The sequence below is a fragment of the Crocuta crocuta genome, unplaced genomic scaffold (assembly GCF_008692635.1).
Source record: "Crocuta crocuta isolate KB4526 unplaced genomic scaffold, BGI_CrCroc_1.0 scaffold382, whole genome shotgun sequence".
NCBI classification, from domain to species: Eukaryota; Metazoa; Chordata; class Mammalia; order Carnivora; family Hyaenidae; genus Crocuta; species Crocuta crocuta.
In genome coordinates, this window is record NW_027531873.1 from 944,073 (window position 1) to 963,354 (window position 19,282).

General features: G+C 47.4%; 1 protein-coding gene across 4 annotated transcripts in view; it reads left to right on the plus strand.

Annotated features, from left to right (window-relative positions):
* Nucleotides 1–19,282, plus strand: part of PPFIBP2 (PPFIB scaffold protein 2) — a 147,827-nt gene that overhangs the window by 116,428 nt on the left and 12,117 nt on the right. For 3 of the 4 annotated variants that reach the window (XM_077772828.1, XM_077772831.1, XM_077772829.1), the window contains exons 8-18: nt 1,031–1,142; nt 3,463–3,524; nt 4,675–4,750; nt 5,775–5,878; nt 7,968–8,035; nt 9,684–9,741; nt 10,640–10,681; nt 12,847–12,985; nt 14,175–14,207; nt 14,631–14,772; nt 15,469–15,597. In XM_077772828.1, coding sequence (XP_077628954.1) covers nt 1,031–1,142; nt 3,463–3,524; nt 4,675–4,750; nt 5,775–5,878; nt 7,968–8,035; nt 9,684–9,741; nt 10,640–10,681; nt 12,847–12,985; nt 14,175–14,207; nt 14,631–14,772; nt 15,469–15,597 — 965 coding nt within the window. The remainder of the gene's footprint in view (nt 1–1,030; nt 1,143–3,462; nt 3,525–4,674; nt 4,751–5,774; nt 5,879–7,967; nt 8,036–9,683; nt 9,742–10,639; nt 10,682–12,846; nt 12,986–14,174; nt 14,208–14,630; nt 14,773–15,468; nt 15,598–19,282) is intronic. The other variant, XM_077772830.1, reaches the window with a different exon arrangement.

Below are 19,282 nucleotides of genomic sequence, written 5' to 3' on the forward strand. Positions count from 1 at the left end.
TAACAAGCATTAGGCTAAGTTGTCCATGACCATTATCTTATTTATCTTATTTAATCTTCCCCACAGCCCTTTGAGGTAAATGCTATTTTCCCTGTTTTAGAGATGAAGCAAGACTCAGAAGTTAACTTGGAAAAGTTAACTTGCCTAAAGTCATCCAACTAGGAAATGAGGGAATCCAAGTTTATTTGGCTCCAAAGCCAATGTGCCCCTTGGGATGGAAACTACACGGTTCTGATCTTCTCATGAGCATGGGAAGGCATGGACAGTCACACTTACCTTTATGTGTGAGATTTAAACTGCTGTGCTTAGTAGAGATGTATGAACCACCCAGCACAACTGCCCATGCATGTCTACGTATGAATATATGTATAACATTTGTGGCTGTACTTATATACTTTATTTGCAAAAGTGTATCTGCTCAGCACATCTGAACACTTGTATATAGGTACATGTGTGTGAGCATGCACAGGTGCCTGGAGGCTGGGCAGAGGCCATGGCCGTGCATGAAGGCTGAGAGAGTACATGAGGGAGGTATTCTTGGCTCACCCTCTGTCTACCAGTAGTGATTTGATTTCCACTGATATTCCTGTATGGGTGCAGGTAAATGAAAGATGAATGTACTTGTTACAATGATGTACATACGTGCTGTTGTGTGAATACCTTGGGAGAAGGAAACCACATCCAGAAAGAGAATGTGCATCAGCAGCTCTCCCATTGAGCACAGTCCCAGCGCCTCAGGCCTCAGCAGTGGGTGATTGGGCCTCAGAGGGCAGGGGAAGAAAGAGCCTGGTCGGGTAGGAGGAGCTGAGGGCAGGGCCAGATTGGCCAGGGAGAAAGAGTTGAATCAGCAGAGCTCCATGTTGTGGGGACGGCAGTAAGCACCTCTAATGGCTCACCTCTGGCACCTTTGCTCCTGACTTCCCAGCATGTTCTAGAACCCACTGGTCCCAGGCTGTGAATGACTTGAGGCACATCGTCACAGTCTGGTAGTCCCCCTGAGCTGGCGGGGGATCCTCTGTTGCTCTTTCAGGCTGAGGTAGCCCAACTGCAAGAACAGGTGGCCCTGAAGGATGCAGAAATTGAGCGCCTGCACAGCCAGCTCTCCCGGACTGCAGCCCTGCACAGTGACCACACAGAGAAAGGTAACTGGCTTGACTGGGAGAGAGTGCAGTTGCCCCCGGGCCCGCTCTTGTAAGTGGGCATGTGTGTCTGTGCATGAGCGTGTGTATGCCTGTGTGAGTAGGCTTGCTGATGTGCACATATGTCCTGTGTACACTAACATGTCCAAGTGAACAGGTGCATGTGTGAGTGCATGAACGGGCCTAGAACGCACAGCTCTACTGTGGAACCATTGCTGTGAACCCCTCCCCTGTCCAGAAGACTCCACCCCGAAGGCTTTTCTCACTTGTAGTCTGATCATTCAGCTCTGTGCAGCCACCTCAGGAGCTTTTCCTTGCACGTGACTGGAAGGACTTGTCTTTGTGTCATTCCCACAGGGGAAGCTTTAGCAATCTATTTACTCCTTGAATGGATACCTGCCTGATACTCCTACAAGGCCCTGAGGATACAGAAACAAATCCATTATTTCTCCTCCTCAGATTTCAGATGCTACCTCTCAGAAAGGCCTTTTCTGGCCACTCTCCCTCAACCAGATGCCCCCGGTCTTATTTTTCCCTAGCTCAGCATTCTTTTTGTTTCCCTCATAGCACTTAAAACTCATCAGGGTTGCATTTGGGGAGGTCTCTGTGTAATTATTCTCCTCACCATGAGACAAGGACTGTGTCTGTCCTATTTAAGACCATATCCCCAGAGCTTTGCACAGCATGCAGCCATGGTAGTCTCCTAAGAAATACTGGCTAAATGAAATGAAGGTGAATGATCCCTTATCAGTTCAAGTCTGCTGATTAAAAAGAGGATGAATCCTCAAATACTCTTATTAACACATATTTAATATTGACAGTGATTCACCTTGTATTCAAAATGATCACATACCTTCCAGTTTCTCCTCTTAGCCACCAGGCAGCAGAATGATCCTGGAGGAGGTCCTGTAGCCCTGTGGATTGGCCCCACTACCAGGGCCCTCTCAGCCTCAACACTGCTTAGCTTGGGTCCCTGACTGGGGTGGGAAGCTGAGCGGCCATGAAACAATGGCTTAGGCTGGAGAAGTAATTTAGTGACCAATATGTTCATGCCTCCGCTAGTCTTTCTTGGTGTCTTCCTAAGCTTTTGATTGGGTCACCACCCTGCCAAGGCTCAAGGCGGAGGCTGGGGCCATCACTCTCTGTGATATTGAATCTGGACAGAGTGCTTCCTGTGCCTTGATCCTAGGCCAGGTAGCCTTTCCCCCTCCACGCTATGCTTCTAGAGTCCGGGGCTTCCAATCCATCATCTGGTAACTCTTGGAGTTACCTTTGGTCATATGTTGCTCAAATTGTGTTCTGCCACAAAGCACTGAGGTTTGCCAGTCTTCATATGAAGCTTACCACCCTCCTCCCACAGACAGAGCTGCGGAGTTGATCTTCAGTTGCCAAGAGCCTAAGATAGTGAGCAAGCACTCTGTATTGTCCTCTGAAAATGAATACCCAAGTCTACTCTTCCTTGTTGCAAATGGGATGACTTTGGTTCCCTTGTCTCCTGGGCTTTTCTCATATACACACCCCCTCTTCCTTTCACAGGAATCACTTTAGGAATGAGGATATTTCCTTGTTTTGAAAACGCAACTATGTGCCACTCCCTAGACCTAAATATCTAGCAGACTGACCTCCAGCTCCGTTAGGCATTGGCCATTGACCTCGCCCTCCAGACAAGTTTGGGAAGAAATCAAGAGTCCCTATTAAGTCCAGAGTGATAGCAGGCCTTAGGTTGTTCACCACAGACTGACACAAGTGCCTTGGCCCATAGAGAGATTCTATAGGTTTCTGAAATAAGATAGTTTCCCCTAACTGTGGAATTTGTTTTAATATATTTATAGATGTATCTAAATATTCTTTAGTCAATTCTGACTATAGCATTTTAAATTAAGCCGAGTACCCAGTTCTTTTACATAATCATTTTTTTCTTGTCTTCATTCAGCTGTAGACTTTTTTTTATCTTTCTTATTTTAAATTCTCCTTTGCTACAATCCATGGGACTGTATGATTTTCTCCAAAATTAGTTATAACCCAGGTACATGCCCACTCAAGTAATAATGTCTGTATTCTCCTGAGATGTTGGTTTTTAAAGGTTTTTGGTTTCATTTACTCAAAATGGAATTTTTATTTTCTCCACTATTCTCTACAAAGAGAAAATGAAATACTAGTTTCACTCATTCATTTAGTAGTCCAACAAATACTTAATGAGAATGACTATACCAGACACCATCATGGGCTCTGCAATTTATTCACAAGGAAAGTCTTAGCATCTTAGCATGTGTGGGTAGCTGTCTATGTGTAAATAATTCTTCCTACACCTAAATTCTTTTAGACCAAGAAATTCAACGTCTGAAAATGGGGATGGAAACTTTGCTTGTTGCCAATGAAGACAAGGTAAGATGGTTCCATCAAGGCAGCCCTGTTCTTCCTCTGCTGACAGGCTGTTTCATCCCTACTAGTCTCTGATATTCTGGGCAGGGCCATGCCCATCAGGCCAGTGACCCGGGGAGATATCAGGAGAATGGCTTCTGCCTTTTGGAGACTGAGCCACAGCCATTTGTTTTTGGCTTTGATGCCTAGGGACTTTGCCTAAGTGAAGTCTCCCAAAGGCAGACTAAAGTCATATCTGTTCGTGCTGGCATAAGGACAAAAAATACCACTGTGGTTGCTGCCAAATTCCATAACTGCTGCTTAGACTCCTGGCAAAGCTTGAAAGCAGTCCACCAATCTACGTGCACGATCTGGTGATAGACCCATCACGGAGACACTAGGCAGCACTCAATGTGTTTACCCCACCCGCCTTCCATTCTTCACATCTGATCGCCTGCATAATCCTAGGGTAGCCACCTCTGTAATTATAGAGCATGAGCACTTACCCGGGATGGCCATCACCTCTGAGGATCACAACCCTGCATTTTACAGATAAGGAAACTGACATTCAAAGTACTTGAATAGTTTTGTCCAAGGTCTGTTAACAGTAGGGAGTGGAGCCAGGGTTCACACCCAAGCCTGTCTAATGCCCAAATCTGTGTGGCCTCCCAAGCTTCCAGGCCTTTGCCGAAAGAATTGTTCTCCTCTGGGAATTTTACCTGTTGTGCAAGGAATCTCAGTCTCCTAAGGAACAGGTTGAGGGTATTGGGGATAAATAGAACAGTTTTATTTTAATCTTTCTTTGCATGTAGCTTCAGAGGACAACGTGTGAACCAAAGGCTATCTCAGGAAGGTAGGGAGATAGTTTTCCTATTTCTGGAAGTGTTTAAGCCCCTAGATAGCTGTGTCAAGAAAGAACTGTATTATGGCTAGAGATTGGACTCCTAACCTTTGGGTAGAGGCAAGAATGTTTGCAGCTGCCTAAGAGGCAGACAAGGGAAACCTAGGCTCTGTGGGAAGAAGGCTGGACACTGGGCTTCCCGTCCAAGTGCTCCTTGGTTTCCACATAGCATCCCTTCCCAGTGTGCCCAGAATGTAGTCTGAGCCCCCAGATGAAATCTTCCAAGAGGCCAGCGGTGGTGTTTACATATTGTCTGCTCTCACACTATGACAGGACCGTCGGATAGAGGAGCTCACGGGGCTGTTAAACCAGTATCGGAGGGTGAAAGAGATCGTGATGGCAACTCAAGGTGAGGGCAAGGAGGATTCTGCTCTTTTCTCCCAGAAGTATTCCATCTTCTGTGTTAAATCCAGTGGCATTTTGCTACAAAGTTCTTAATCTTCATTTGGAGAAGATCCTCCGCTGGATAATGGAGCTGATTAGACTGTCCTGGATGGCGGGAATTGGCAGCTATTGATTTCTAGAAAATGTCTAGAAAAAAAATGTCTAATGATAGGCCAGAGCTCCCATGGACTAAGCAGATTATCAAGAAAATAGAGCCTTCAATGTGGGCCCTTGGGAATATGCATCCTTGGGGGATCTCCTGTGTGTCCTTTCCAGGATACCTCTTAGAGGTAGTGAGTGCAGTCAAACCTGGACCAAAAACCAGTTTGATACCCTCATTTGGGATTTGAGTGTGTCCACCTCCTGAGAACCTAAAAGCTCCCCCAGCAGATTTCCAGGACACGGTGGGAGCCTTCTTTGAGTCTCTGGGTACCTGGGCTCCTGTAAGAATACATGGGGCAGGGAGGGTGCTTTATGTTTCCTACTTGCTGCGCGGGCTGAATGCCACATGCAGACAGCATTAGTGTCCGAGTAAGCACAGTGGGCCATTGACCTGGGCTCCTGTCACTGACCTCTGGAAAGCAGCTGCTTCACTGGAGAGGGCTGCTTCGAGGGTATTCAGGGACCTCATGCTGCCGAGCTCCTGCTGGTCCTGTGCATGTATCACAGCCCTGTTTTGGCTCCTCCTCTGTTATTTGGGGCAGAGTCAGAACATCATTGCCCTTGGCCAAGGAATGAGAAGCTTAGGGAGGAATATTAAGGGTTGCCTTCTCTCTCTTCCTCCTATGAGCTTTGACCTTGAGATGACCCTCAGGACAGCCCTTCTTCAGGTTCCCCGAAGAATCTTATAAATTAGACCCATAATGTCCCTTTATATATTTCTTAGTCTTTCCTGATGAAGGAGAAACACTGTTAGAAATGTGTGGTATAATCAGTTTTCAGACGAATCCCGCAGGAATGATCCCTTCTTCTGCATTGACTGCTTCCAGGGCCTGCAGACAGAACTCTCTCAATCAATGAAGAAGAACTTGAGGGAAGTTTCAGAAAGTGGAACAGTGCCAACAAAGGCCCGGAAGAATTATTTAAACCAGAGGTGCTGTGTTTCCATCTGTGATGTGGGGTTTCAGTGGGCCCTAGGAGCTTGCGCTGGGCTTGGGGGAGGATCGAATCAGGCACCTGTCAGGTAGAAACCTTGACAGGTGAGAAGTTCATTGGATGCAGTTGCCCCCGAGGCCTGAGGGAGTGCATCGAGAGTGGAGAGGGGCCCAGACCCGGGCCTGTGTTCTAAACGCTCCCCCAGCAGATTTCCAGGGCACGTTGGGAGCCACCTTTGAGTCTCTGGGTACCTGGGCGCCCGTAGGAAGCCACAGGGCAGGGAGGGCACTTTGTGTTCCATATTTGCTGCGCAGGCTGAATGCCACACGCAAGTCAGCATTAGTATTTGTATGAGCACTAGAGGGACGCTAGTAGAAACTGGACTTTTCAAGGGTAGAAATTTTCTTTTCAATCCAGTTCCTTGTTTCTTTCTGTCTTTCCTCTCTGTGATGTAAGCTGAGACCAAAGGTGGTTTCATTTTCTTTCTCCCTGTTTCTCCAGTGTCTGTAATAATGCCTGATGCCCAGGAGAATGCAAATATTTGTTGAGTGAATGACTATGTCTTGGTTCACCCATTGCCGTGATACGTTCCTATTTCACAGACCTCCCCTCCAGTCCCTGTAACCAGCATGCAGATTTCCATTCTCTCTTGCTTGTTTAAAGTCTGGTCCTCTTATATGAACCTCTCTGCATTTAGACTGGACACAAATAAGCAAATCAACTCCTAAATCCAGATCTCAAGTGGAGAAGGGGCTTCGGCCCAGGACGTAAAAGGATCATGCAACTCTAGAACGGCCAAATTGAAAAGGGTCTCAGTGGTCTAGCTCAACTCTTTTAATTGAGGGAGGAGCAAAAGTGTCATCCAGTGACCATGTTATCAAGTCAGATGAACATTCTAAAATGAGCTCATAATGAGCCTATTCTAGATTGCTGAGAATAATAAAATAGCAGTGATTAACACTCAGTACCTCTGTGTGCTCCCTGTAATGAGCACTGCACCTGACGCTCACCTCATTTCTCCTCATGACACCCCCTGGGATTCTTACTGTATTATGATGAAACTGAGGCTCAGAGAGGGTAAATATTCCACTTCAGGTCACACAGCAGGTAAATGGCAGAACCTGGAATTGAATCCACATCTATCTGACCAAAAATCCCAGGCTTTTAATAGCTGTATTATAATGCCAGGGTTCTCCTGCTAGCAGACCAAAAAGGTACTTCCTGGGCTCTAGAGAAAAGGCTGTCTTTGCACTTGGTACAATACCCAAGACATCAGACTGTGTTGTCCTTAGACACCACCATTAGCTCATGTTTGGTCCACCCATAATGCTCTTCCTTTTTTGCCTTCTCACTAAGCTCATTCTTGTTTCTCAGGTGCTCTCCCCTCTGAAGCCCTCTTCTGGGGTATCCCCTCCCTCACCTGTACCCCGATATTGCATTATAGGTATTAGTACCATAAGGATGTGCACGCTGATCTTTTATCCTAATGGCCTGCCCATCTGATGAGGGGAGCACGTCCCCCACACCCCTGCAGGGCCGGGCCAGTGGTAGATGTTGCTCATAGCCAGTGTAGTGCTTCTCCAGGCAAGTCACAGATATCGACTCTGGCTAGCCTACGCCAAGGAGGCATGTTTTTGAAAGGGTGTGTGTGGGCTCCCTGAATGAAAGGAAAAGCTGAAGAACTGAGCTCAGAAAGGGCAGGAGCCCAGGATCCCAGGGGTGCTACTGCAGGCATGTGGGTGTAGGTCTGGGAAGGAAGAACAGGTTTGGCCTAGGTTTTCAATACTCCTTTCTCCTTGGCATCTTGAAAGGGCAAGGCACCCGTANGCAGGATCCCAGGGGTGCAGGCGTCAGGACGCTACTGCAGGCATGTGGGTGTAGGTCTGGGAAGGAAGAACAGGTTTGGCCTAGGTTTTCAATACTCCTTTCTCCTTGGCATCTTGAAAGGGCAAGGCACCCGTATTGACACAGCCACCGTGGCTATACCCAAGGGAGGAAGTGCAACTCCCGAAGGGGGAATTCCCCAAAGAAGGGAAAGGTCTCCAGATAGTAACCATCCTCTACAGTGACTTATGTTTCTGGTGCAGATGCCTCCAAGATGCAGCTCTCCCACCGTGGGGCCACCTCCACTCCCACAGAAATCACTGGAAACCAGGTAGGAGGCCTGATCATTTCTCCAGAGCTGCTGTGCCCTCACACCCCTTTGGGGGCTCCTGCATTGTAGGAACTGGCCATGTGTGGTCATGAGCACAGCCACCATGTCCTGGGCACACCTGCCCTTCCACTGTCAGAGCGGCAGGCCAGGCCCTGGAAGTAGCCACAATGTGGCCCAAGCCATGGAGCAGTCATGAATTGTGCCTACCTCCTCTGGCCATAGAGGGGCTTCCCTTCCTGTGGGCTAAGGGTCTGGGCCATTGTCACTAAGAAAAGACCTGGCCAGGGGTTGGGTTCTCAAAGGAGAGGTGGCCGTGGGTCATCTGTGCCCTCCAGCAGCTCTTTGGGGCTGGGAGCATCCCGTCATGTGTGTCTCATTTTCATCAGGCTCTCTTGAAAGTCCATCCTGCTCTCAGGAGTCCTGGAGCCCTGCGACAGTCTAGGCTCCCCAGGGAGAGCCATTTCTGCTGCAGGGAGGTTGGTCCAATTGCTTTGGGGAAGCTGCACATGGCAATGAGCTTATAATGGGCTGGCCTGTGGGATTATCTGTCTGCCACCTGCCTGGCTCCCTCCAAAATGAACCTATTTCTAGTTCCCTAGAAATTGTTGTGTTCAACAGTTGTTGTGTTTAACAATTTATAACACATTTCCAAGTTGGGCCCCATGTAATGGAGAGCTAGAGTCTGTACTGCCAAGAGCAGACCGTCTTTCAGCCAAGGTGTCTGGGGAAATTGGCCTTAAGTATGATGGAAGCTTCTCTAGAATGCTACTGAGTCTCCTGAACATACGTGTTCAGGACCCCACTTTCTGGAGAGTGATTGTTTGCCTCGCCCTTTAGCTCTAAAGAAAAATGTCAGTGTCAAAGATGGCAGTTGGCCAGTCAGTTTCGCACAGTAAGAAATTTAGTTTATGAGTTCACTTAGGAGAAAGTCAACACCAGTTAACTCACACTAACCAGACTCACAAGAGACCAGTGTACCAAGAGGTTCTGCTTTATTCACATAAACTGAGAAATATCACTGCCGAGGAGACTTACCACAAGGTAACCCTTGTGACCACCAGTGGCATTTACCTCTTCTCTATATAATTAGTCCCCTTCTCTGCAAAATAACCTCTGAGAAAACAAATTCCTCTGAGCAGGCTAGTCAGGGCAGACAGAGCCAGAGCAAAGGGTGAGAAGGTGCTAGCATATGGAGCTGTGGCTGGCTAACGTGCTCGTCTTTAGTGTGGCACAGCGCCTTCCTCCCTGGATTCCATCTTAGACTCACAGACAAGGCAGGATTGGCACCTTTCCTCTCTTTTGATTCTGCAGGTTGTCTTTTATAACCACATAACAGTTAGCTCCCATTGATGTAAAAGAATTGAGTGTATTCTAGATTTTCGAAGAATGCCACAGTCTTTTGATTTGGATTTAAATGATGCCCTTGTGCCCTCAGCAACACATTATCTGACCAGTCTATCCCCTGAAATGGGCCAGTCTCCTATGTAATGGTTATGATGAGAGGGTGGTTCTTCTTCCTGAACTTGACCCGAAACCCACTTAACAGGACACTAGTAAAACACTTGGAATATCCTCCGCATAACTGACACCAGGCACTTCCTTCTCCAGTAACTCTTTCTTTGTTCGCTGTCTTTTGTGTTTTTTCCAGGGCTCAGAAAAAGCTCTCGTGTAGTCTAGAAGACCTGAGAAGTGAACCTGTGGACAAGGTCAGCCCATCAGTGTCTCCATAAAGACTCCTGACTTACTACTTCTTACCCAGCAGTGCTGGGACATCTGGTCCCACTTGATAGAGGCCTTTCTAAAGCTGATGGGGATGAGCATTTTGAGAAAACCAGTCAGGAGTGGCCCAAGGCATCATAGAGGCAGGATAGGAATTGATGGAGATGTTGAGGTGTAGGGAGCAGGAAGATGTAAGTGTAGATCCATTGAGTCTGATCAAACCATAGAAGGTCTTGAATCCTGACCCTACATCCCCAGAGACACTTGGGAGCATTACATAGATTTTGAATGAGGAAGTAATGTAAATAAAGTTGATGAGCCCAGGAGCGAGTTATGGAATAATTTAGAACACTGTAGAAGAAGCTTTTTTGAGTCTAGAAAGATATGAGGAGAGTTTTGTGGCCCCATATCTGAGGGTCAGGGGCTCTTGACCGTATGGGTGACCCTTATGCTGGAGGGATAGGTTGCAGGTTCTTGAGCAAGGTCACTGGAGACTAGGGGATCCTCCTCTGACACAGCACCTTAATGGAGCCCTGCTGCATACAGTCCCTTGCTCTGAGCAGTGGACCAGAGCTGGTAATTACAGTGGAAACCCATGAAGCCTGGAGCCAGCAGGAGCCACAGGGCCCATTCAGTGGCTCTGTTCCTGTGGTCCTGTGCCTCTTGCTCCTCCTAGTCAGATTGCTGGCAGCTGCCCAGAACATCTGTCCATGACCTGGACAGTGATCAGTGTTTCCTCCATGGGTGGTGATCACCTGACATAAAGACGGGGAGGGAAGCAATGAGCCCTGCAGATGTAAGCATGCAGGTGGTCCTGAGTTGCTGTTTGCGACTAACACAGGTCTCTCTTTCTCCACATGCTTGAAATCCTTCTTTCTGCTGCAGTGTGTCGATGGGAACCAGCTATCCCCAGTGATAGAGCCCAAGGTATATTAACTGCATGCCCCTGTCATGCATCTGTGATCGCCTGTCTGCTAGAGTGTTTTCATTTAGCAGGTTACGGCTTTTGTAACTGTAAAATCTGTTAATCATAATGGGAAAGAGTGCAGGAGGAAAGGCAAAGCTTCCTCCTCCATTTTCTGTTTATGTGCACCCCGCTGTGTAATGTGATTTCACCTCATTGACTGTGGGTAGGATTTATTATTATCTCCTCCATTTTACAGGCTCGGAAAAACCCATCTTTAACAAGGCATCATAGATAGGATTGCTAGGAAGGGGGAATGGTCAGACTGCCACATACAATCAGATGAGTGTGACAGCTCTCATCCTTTCTGTACTGATGTGTCATGGTTAGACACAGGGACACACTCAGCCACAGGTGCAAGCATCCTTCTATGGCATCCCCTAACACTGGTATCTGGCACTTGCTTTCTGTGACTGAGAGCTCATTTTATCATAAGACACATACATCCATATTCTTTCCCAGCTCTCTTAGATACATCTTCTGGACTTCCCTAGAATGTGCACCCGCTGATCCCACCTCTCCCCCTGGAGCTCATGGAATGAACCAGTGTCTCCTGCTGCTCCAGAATCAAAGTCCCTCAGGCCCTCTCTGACTTCAACACCCTCTCCTCATGTGTACAGATCACAAGCATTTAAAGTTCCTATTCCATCTCCTTAGGGTCAGCACTAGTTACTCTAGCTCGTGGTCTGGTCCGCACTTGAGCGCCATATTCTAGATGGGGTCTGATTGGTGGCTTCCTTGAGCTGGGGACTGCTCTTTACGGTTACTGTTACTGTTGTCAGTGCAGGCCCCAGGCATGTGATAGTTTGTGTAGCTCTGTTTATGTACTGTCCTGGTGTGCTCAGCCTGAGGCAGGAATTGTTGCCTATTTAGAAACAATAAAACAGGTTCTGGGAGGCTCAAGAGAAAGAGTCGCCTGAGTCCCGTCTGCTGCGAAGCCCGTGTTCCTGTCACTCTGGTGTGCTACCTCTCTGTTCTAACTTAAGGCAACTGAGCAATCAGTTATATACTGCTCCCTGTCTGGGATTTCCATTCCCCCAAAACCAGGCTTATTCTTCTGTTCCTTCTGTGTCCTATCCTGACTTTGACCTTCTCTGGCAACGAGTACTTCCTTCCCAGCTTTCATTCTTGGGTGAACGGAGCTGAGAGCCCTTTCCGTCACCCTCGGTTCCTTTTGTTGTCATTCTTATGGGTCTGGACGGCCCTTCCTCGAGTTAGGTTCTGTCCTTTTCCTCTTAGCTCCCCAGCAAGCACCCAGAGCAGCCCACATCCGTGACTTTGGTCATCTCTGCCCTGTCTCTGGGGGCATGTGTGATGATGCAACCAGAAATTTGGCTTTGAGAGCCCTTCCCCGCTCCATATTTCCAGTGTGATGGGGACCTGGAGTCACAGTTCTCTAAACCTATCGAACATTGCCTTCCCCACAGTCTGTGGTTCCAGATCGTTCTCTGACTGTGTGATATCCTTCCTGACCAAATAAGTGCACTTCTGTCCCTTTACGTTATCTTGTTTCTTTGGGACCCTTTCTATGGCCAGAGTGTGTGTGCAAGCCTGTTGCACTGGAGCTGAACCTCATGCAAACTATGATCCTAAGTTCCTGAGGGAATTGTTGGCATGTAGCCCCTGGTCTGTTTTCTCTCCTGAGTGTGAAAAAAGCGTACCTTCTTGCTTTGCCTTAACGGGCTATTTTTCAAAATAACTTATTGTAATGTATTAATATATATGATCTATATCTTAAATACATATAATAAATAGGTATACCTTTTATTAGAATTTGGGTTTGCCTATTCAAAGTGCCCAAAGGATAATTCACGGCTATAATTCGTTGAGCCTCCAAGCATTAGGCCAAATGCCGAAGCCCCCCTTTGTAAGATGCTTCCACTTCCTGTTTAGAATCCTCTGCAGTCAGCCCTGGATTGGGCCTTGACTCTGTTCCTGTCTCATCACATGGCCCTTTTGCAGAACTCTGGTCCCCCCTTTCTAGATCTTTGAAAGGTCTCTGAGTTGACCTGAGTGAAAAATGGCCCTTAGAAAGCCAAGCAGTGCCTGTATCCAGGGATTTCCTAACTGGATTTGATTTTGAGCCTGGTAAGCTGATTCAACACGTCTCTTTGTCTCCTTCCAATAGGACGGCCCTTTCCTGGTGGAGCACAAATATCCCACCTTACCCGGGAAGCTTTCAGGAGCTACGCCCAATGGAGAAGCTGCCAAGTCGACTCCCATGGCCTCCCAGCCTGACCCCACAGGGAGCAGCCTTCTGAGGCTGAGTGAGTGTCCAGGCCTTGAGGCTGGCGGCCCCGGGAGCAGGGGCCTTGGCACATTCCATTATGGCCCAAGGTCCCTGCACCCACGGTTGGAGAATGTGGGGGCGGGGGTTGGGTGGACGAGATAAGTTGTCCCTCTGGGTGGCCTCCCTTGCAGAGACAATGGCTCCCTGTCTGGGTACACTGTTTCCTTTGGCTAACACTCTGCAGTGCCAGAAACCTAGGCTGCGAGCCCACCCTTTCTTTCCAGCCACACCCCACCCCTATTTTCCCTCTTCCAGTCCTCCTCTCTTGGCCTTTCTTATCCTTCCCATCATTCCTCTGTTCCCTCCCTCTTAGACCCCTTCTGCACCCTTCCTGTCCCTCACTCCACCCCCTCCTCCTCTGTCATCCTGATCTTCTCTCTCCTGTCTCTGCCTTCCTCTTGCAGCCTCCCTATTACCATTAGGATGATATTATGTGCTCTTCCAAGGGAGATTGTTTCCTTAGGGAAATGGAGTCAGTGGCCAATGGGCAAGGATGTCCATCCACAGGTACCCTTTTGGTGCTTAGGGCCTGGAACCAGGGAGGTCTTTGCTGCTTTTCATGCAGAGTAGGCCATCTTTCCTCAACAACAACAGATCAGTGGAGCCCAGGAGGAACGTTCTGGTCCCTACAGAGCTCTCCCTAGCCGACCTCTCACCTCTGGTTGTTACCTGAGCTAGCCCATGTGTCGGCTTCTGCCCTTGGCCAGTTCGGCCTCTGACTACAGGAACTCCAAATAAGCTCATGAATGAGTCTGTCCTAGTAATATGGAGACTCTCAACTTGGGAAGGCTTCGGGCCATTACAGTCTGATCTAAGTGAGCCCTGGCTCCCTCATAAGAGGTGCACGTGGCCCTGTATATCAACCCCTGCCGCTGTCCCTCCCTCTCCCTGCGTGTGTGTGGATACTTCAGCCTGCCAGGAAGTGGCCCCAGGAGTATTTGGCCCCTCATGTGAGGCCTCTGTTCACTGCCCTGAACCTGTGGGCCAAGTTCAGCCACCGTTCCCCACTTCTTTTCTCATGGGATTGTTTTTCTTTCTGTTTGATTTTTTCTCTCTTGCTCGATGACTCTTTTGTTTATTTCTTTGCTTCCCTATAACTCTGTTGGGCTGGACTTTGGCCTCTCTTGCTTCTTCATGTGGCTTCTCTGCTTCTTGATTGGCTGGAGATCGTGGCCGGAGTGTCAGTGCCCCCGTATTAGGTACTGTACCCTTCCAGGTGAGGTGGAGAGTGAGATGCCCTTGTTTCCCTACTCTGACACCCTCCCCTTCTGGAACATTCAGCCAAGTCCCCCTCCTGCTTGCATTCCTGCATCTCCCTCTGGAAAAAGAGGAAGCTCCTTGTTGGAGTTATCCACAAGTACTTAGACCTCAAAAACCTTTAGCACTTGAAGACATTAGCTTACCCAAATTTGAAACCTTAACTTCTCTAGTCCTCAGAGAACCTGGAGTGTGCCTGACCCCTCTGCTGGTCTCTGAGATCTAGATGTAAAGTTCTGCCCTGAAGGCAGAGCAGGGCAGACTTCCCCTCTCCCACTGAAGGATGCCCCGGGCCTGGGGAGGAGGTCTCCAGAGGTCCCGTTCCTTCCTCTCATTCATACGCCATTCTGTTCTTCCCATCTTAGGAGACACAGAAAGTGGTTGGGACGACACTGCTGTGGCCAATGACCTCTCATCCACATCATCGGGCACCGATTCAAGCCCCCAGTCTCCCCTGACACCAGATGGTAAACGGAGCCCCAAAGGCATCAGGAAATTCTGGGGAAAGTAAGTTGGTGGTGGTGATCATAATTATGTTGCTTAGAATCGGCATTCTTCTTGAATGGACAAAGAACTGTATAACCCCCTGTTTAATCAGATGTTGAAACAGCAGTAAAAACAGAATGGTCATTAGAAGGATTTGAATTACCTTGTAGGCCCTAGAGGAGAACTATGAAAACACTCATTAAATGTAACAGTTGCCTTATATGTCCTTCATTCCAGGCATCTGTCCATCCCACGAACCCTGAGTGCTTTCTCTGTAGTACTCTGTAGCACCACAATGTACTTTGGGAGAGACACTTGGATGAGACCAATTTCTTCCTTCTGAGGGCTCAGTCTGTGTCCTAAGAAAGACTTGCTGGCCCAGTCGACCCATTCTGGGAAATGAGGCAGAAACTGGGGCCTCCTACCGGGCAGCATTCCTCACTTTGACTCCACACAGTCACACAGTGACTCCACACAGTGGATCTGTGTGCCTGTGTGTCCATGCAGTGCCCCAAACCCCAGAGGCAGAAAGAGAATGGAGGCTGGGTCTGGGGAGCTGTCACAGGTCATGATCTTTGACCTCTAGGGAGGCACTGGGAATCAGTGCTGTGGAGAGTCATGTGTCCAGCTGCTGTGGCCCTGTGCAGGGGGCTGATACAGTGACTCCATGCTCTTGGAACGTCCTCTGACAGCCTCCATGGATTCCTCTCCACACAGAATCCGAAGAACTCAGTCAGGAAATTTCAACACTGATGCTCCGGGGATGGCAGAATTTCGACGCGGTGGGCTCAGGGCAACTGCAGGGCCAAGGCTCTCCAGGACCAGAGACTCCAAGGGTCAGAAAAGGTAAAGCTCCCTCTGGGGAGAGGTGGGAAGTGGTGAATGCTTCCAGAGATGGAAGGCAGGAGCTTCTAGTGCTAAGCTTCTCAAGCTTTCCCACTTGGCATGAGTAGACATTGCCCATGTTTTACAGACACACTGAGGTAAAGGCACGAGGCTCCCTGCAAGCCAAGGTGGGCAGTGGTCCCTATGGCCGTCCTGAGGACCCCAGCAGCTCTGTGCCTGTGCTTGCTGGCTTGAGAAGCTCTGGGGCAGCCATTGAGAGCACAGATTCTGGAACTGTAGACCTGAGTCGGAATGTCTGCTCAACTACTTTCTAGACGTGAGCCTTAAACCAAGTTGTATAACTTCTCTCTGCCTCAGTTTCTTCATTTGTGAACTGAGGAGTAAAAAAAAGTATCTTATTAAAGTTCTTATGAGGATTACATGCACTACTGCCCATCTAGCCCAGGAATCAGTGGTCTGCCATTCATGGGTCCACTTCCTCCAGGAAATGTGAGAAAGGGTGTTGTCTCCCACCACCCTGGATCAGTCCCCCTCCCGCACAGACCTCCACAGAAGGGTGTTGGCCTATTGCCATGGTCCCTCCTAAGACAAAGCACCACAGTTTGCTGAAGGGTGTGAGCTAAAGGGGATTGCAGAGGGTGTGTGGCCCTGGAATCAAAATAGGAACTTTGACATGACTCTTCCATTGTGCCCAAATGAAAAAGCATTAAAAGAAGTTAAACGTTTCCTGGACTGCCCTAGTAGATACCCTCCAGTTACTGGCTTTGCCCCCTTTCCTTAGGTCACCCTATTCTGAGAAAGCATGCCTCCCTTCAGACCTGCGCAGGCAAATCTTTGCTCCTGTGTTTTCGGAAAATCCCTTTCCACATCCTCTTTTCCATCAGACAATTTCTATAGTACATTGTCTCCAGCAACGTTCTTCTAAAGTCTGAGTTATTCGGCCAAGATCAGGCTTCTGGGGGCCTTCTTCAAGACCAGATCGTGCCATTTTAAATCTGACCCAAGAGCAAAAAGTAACATTAACTCTCCTATTTAATCCCTCTGAGATTGCCACACACCAGTGCTGGTTAGTAAGAAGTGCTGAAATCAGGTCTCAGAAACAGTGCAGCCTGGAGCCCAATGGCGAGCGAAGAACGTTGCCCTAAAGCATCGTGTTGTTCGCAGACCTGCACCCCTGAAGAAGGGAACCCATGGATGCACACTACCCCCCTCTGCCCCCCTCAGGCTTCTAGGCTTTGCAAGTGAGCACGGGGCCTTTCCAGATCCACTTGCGCCTTGATGTTGTCCCCAGACATCCTCTCCAGGTGCCTAGCAGGCAATTTTTAAATGTAGACATTTCTGATTTTTCAGAGATGAAAAAAAAATCTACAGTAAGCTTGAATGATTGACCTTGGCTCCAATTCTGGCAATTTCTTTAGCGTTGATTCTTGAAGGGGAATCACTGGCAGGGGCAGAAGACCTTTTCTAAGACCCTTCGGCCTTTTTTGCCCAGTGTAGGACTGCATGGTTAGGGGGCCCATTTTGCCATCCTGGGCAGCCATTTTGGGATGGGGTAACCAAAGTCAGGAACTTGCTCTGCTGAAGGAAAAACAGCATTTCCAGCCACAGAGCTGCTTTGTTTGAATGTCTTTGTGCTTTGTTAACCAGAACAGTGATGACGAAGGGAAAGAAAATGACATCCTGAGGAGACCGCTGCATTTATCCTAACAGTGCTGGTCTTAACAGCGTGTGTTTGCCGGTAGAAAAGAAAGGGCTTTATTACTCTTAAGCAGAAATTTGATATAACCTAAGGTCCTCTGGTATTTACAGATGTTTCAGTATAGGCTTACAAAATATCGCCGCCAATATCCCTGTAGGTAAAGCACTTTGTTACAGCGAGTCTCCGGGCCCAATCTTTTTCTTTTCTAATGAAATATTTATTTTTAAATGTCATATTTGATAATGACACTTCATAGAACTCCTCTCTTAGGTTATAGAAGAAGGAATTTTATTGTCTTTTTTTTCCTTTTTTACTCATTTGCATTCCAGGCGGCACTCCTGTACAGGGTGCCTGTCCCACCCACAAAATACTACATTTTTATTGTTAATTTTATTTGCATATGTTTGTCATTTTTAGTGAGTTGTCTGCATTTTTTTGCCCATTTTTGTTAATGTCTGTCTGACAAATTTTTATCTGCTCTCTCTATATTAAGGTATTAAACTATTTCTAATTATTTTTTAGGCTCCTCACAGAATTTTACTTTATTCTCTGACAGTTTGATATATGGAATTTTTGTTTCTGTATAATGAGGTTCGTGAACTTTTCCTTTGCAGTTTCTTCCATGTTAATTTTTTCTGACAATTTTTTTTCAAGTTCATTTATTTTGAGAAGGAGAGAGAGAGAGAAAGTGTAAGTGAGGGAGGGGCAGAGAGAGAAAGAGGGGGAGAGAGACAGAATCCCAAGCAGGCTCCATGCTGTCAACCTATGAACCAAGATCATGACCTGAGCTGAAGTTGGATGCTTAACTGAGCAAAAAACTTGTGTTCAAATCTTATACTTGGGGATTTATTTTGGCATGTGGTGAGGGGTAATTTTATTTTACCAAGAAAAAGCAGTAGTGTATAATGTATAAATCAGGGAGACTCTATCACATGGTTGGATCTCATCTTTGTACAGGGATTTTCTGAGTTTGTCTCCTGAGTCAACTGCTGTTTGGAACTGTAGCTTTATGAGAGTCTCTAATCAGACTATTTTGTTGCCTTTCTTCCGTATTCATGGTCAGTGTCAGGTTTATCCTGAATGTGAGAAAGCCTAAGCTTGAAGGTCCTTTACTTGCACCTGAGTGTCTTCTAGGATCTAGACAGTGTCCAGTCAATGTGCTGGCATTGGCCATGGGTTTTGCAAAATTTTCCTAAGGTATTTTATTTAACACAACCAATTTTTTTTTTCATTCTTATTTTATTTTATTTTATTTATTTTTGTTTTTTTACAAATAGTTTATTGTCAAATTAGTTTCCACATAACACTCAGTGCTCATCCCCACAAGTGTCCTCCTCCATGCCCATCCCCCCTTCCCCCCACATCCATCAGTCCTCAGTTTTTGTCAGCATTCAAGAGTCTCTCATGGTTTGCCTCTCTCCCTTTCCCCCACCATTTCCGCCCTTCTTCTCCCCCTTGTTCCTCCGTCAAGTTCCTCCTAATCCTCCTATACGTGCAAACATATGATATTTGTCCTTCTCTGCCTGACTTATTTCGCTCAGCATAACACCCTCAAGGTCCATCCATGTTGCTACACGTGGCCAGATTTCATTGTTTCTCATTGCCATGTAGTATTCCATGGTATAGATAAACCACATCTTCTTGATCCATTCATCTGTTGATGGACACTTAGGCTCTTTCCATGTTTTAGCTATTGTGGAGAGTGCTGCTATGAACATTGGGGTACATGTGCTCCTATGCCTCAGCATTTCTGTATCCCTTGGGTAAATTCCTAGCAGTAACACAACCAATTTTTGACTGCCGACTCTCTACTCCAGCCTTCCCTTTGTCTACACATTACCTTCTATCAGATGACTTCGGAGTAGCATGGGCATTTTAGGGAATCTGGCTAAGGGGAAATTTAAGTTTTGGGCATACATTGAGTTTGTTGGGATATGCATATGTGGTTTGCAGTCACTTCATGTTTAGTTGACGAGCTGTCCAATA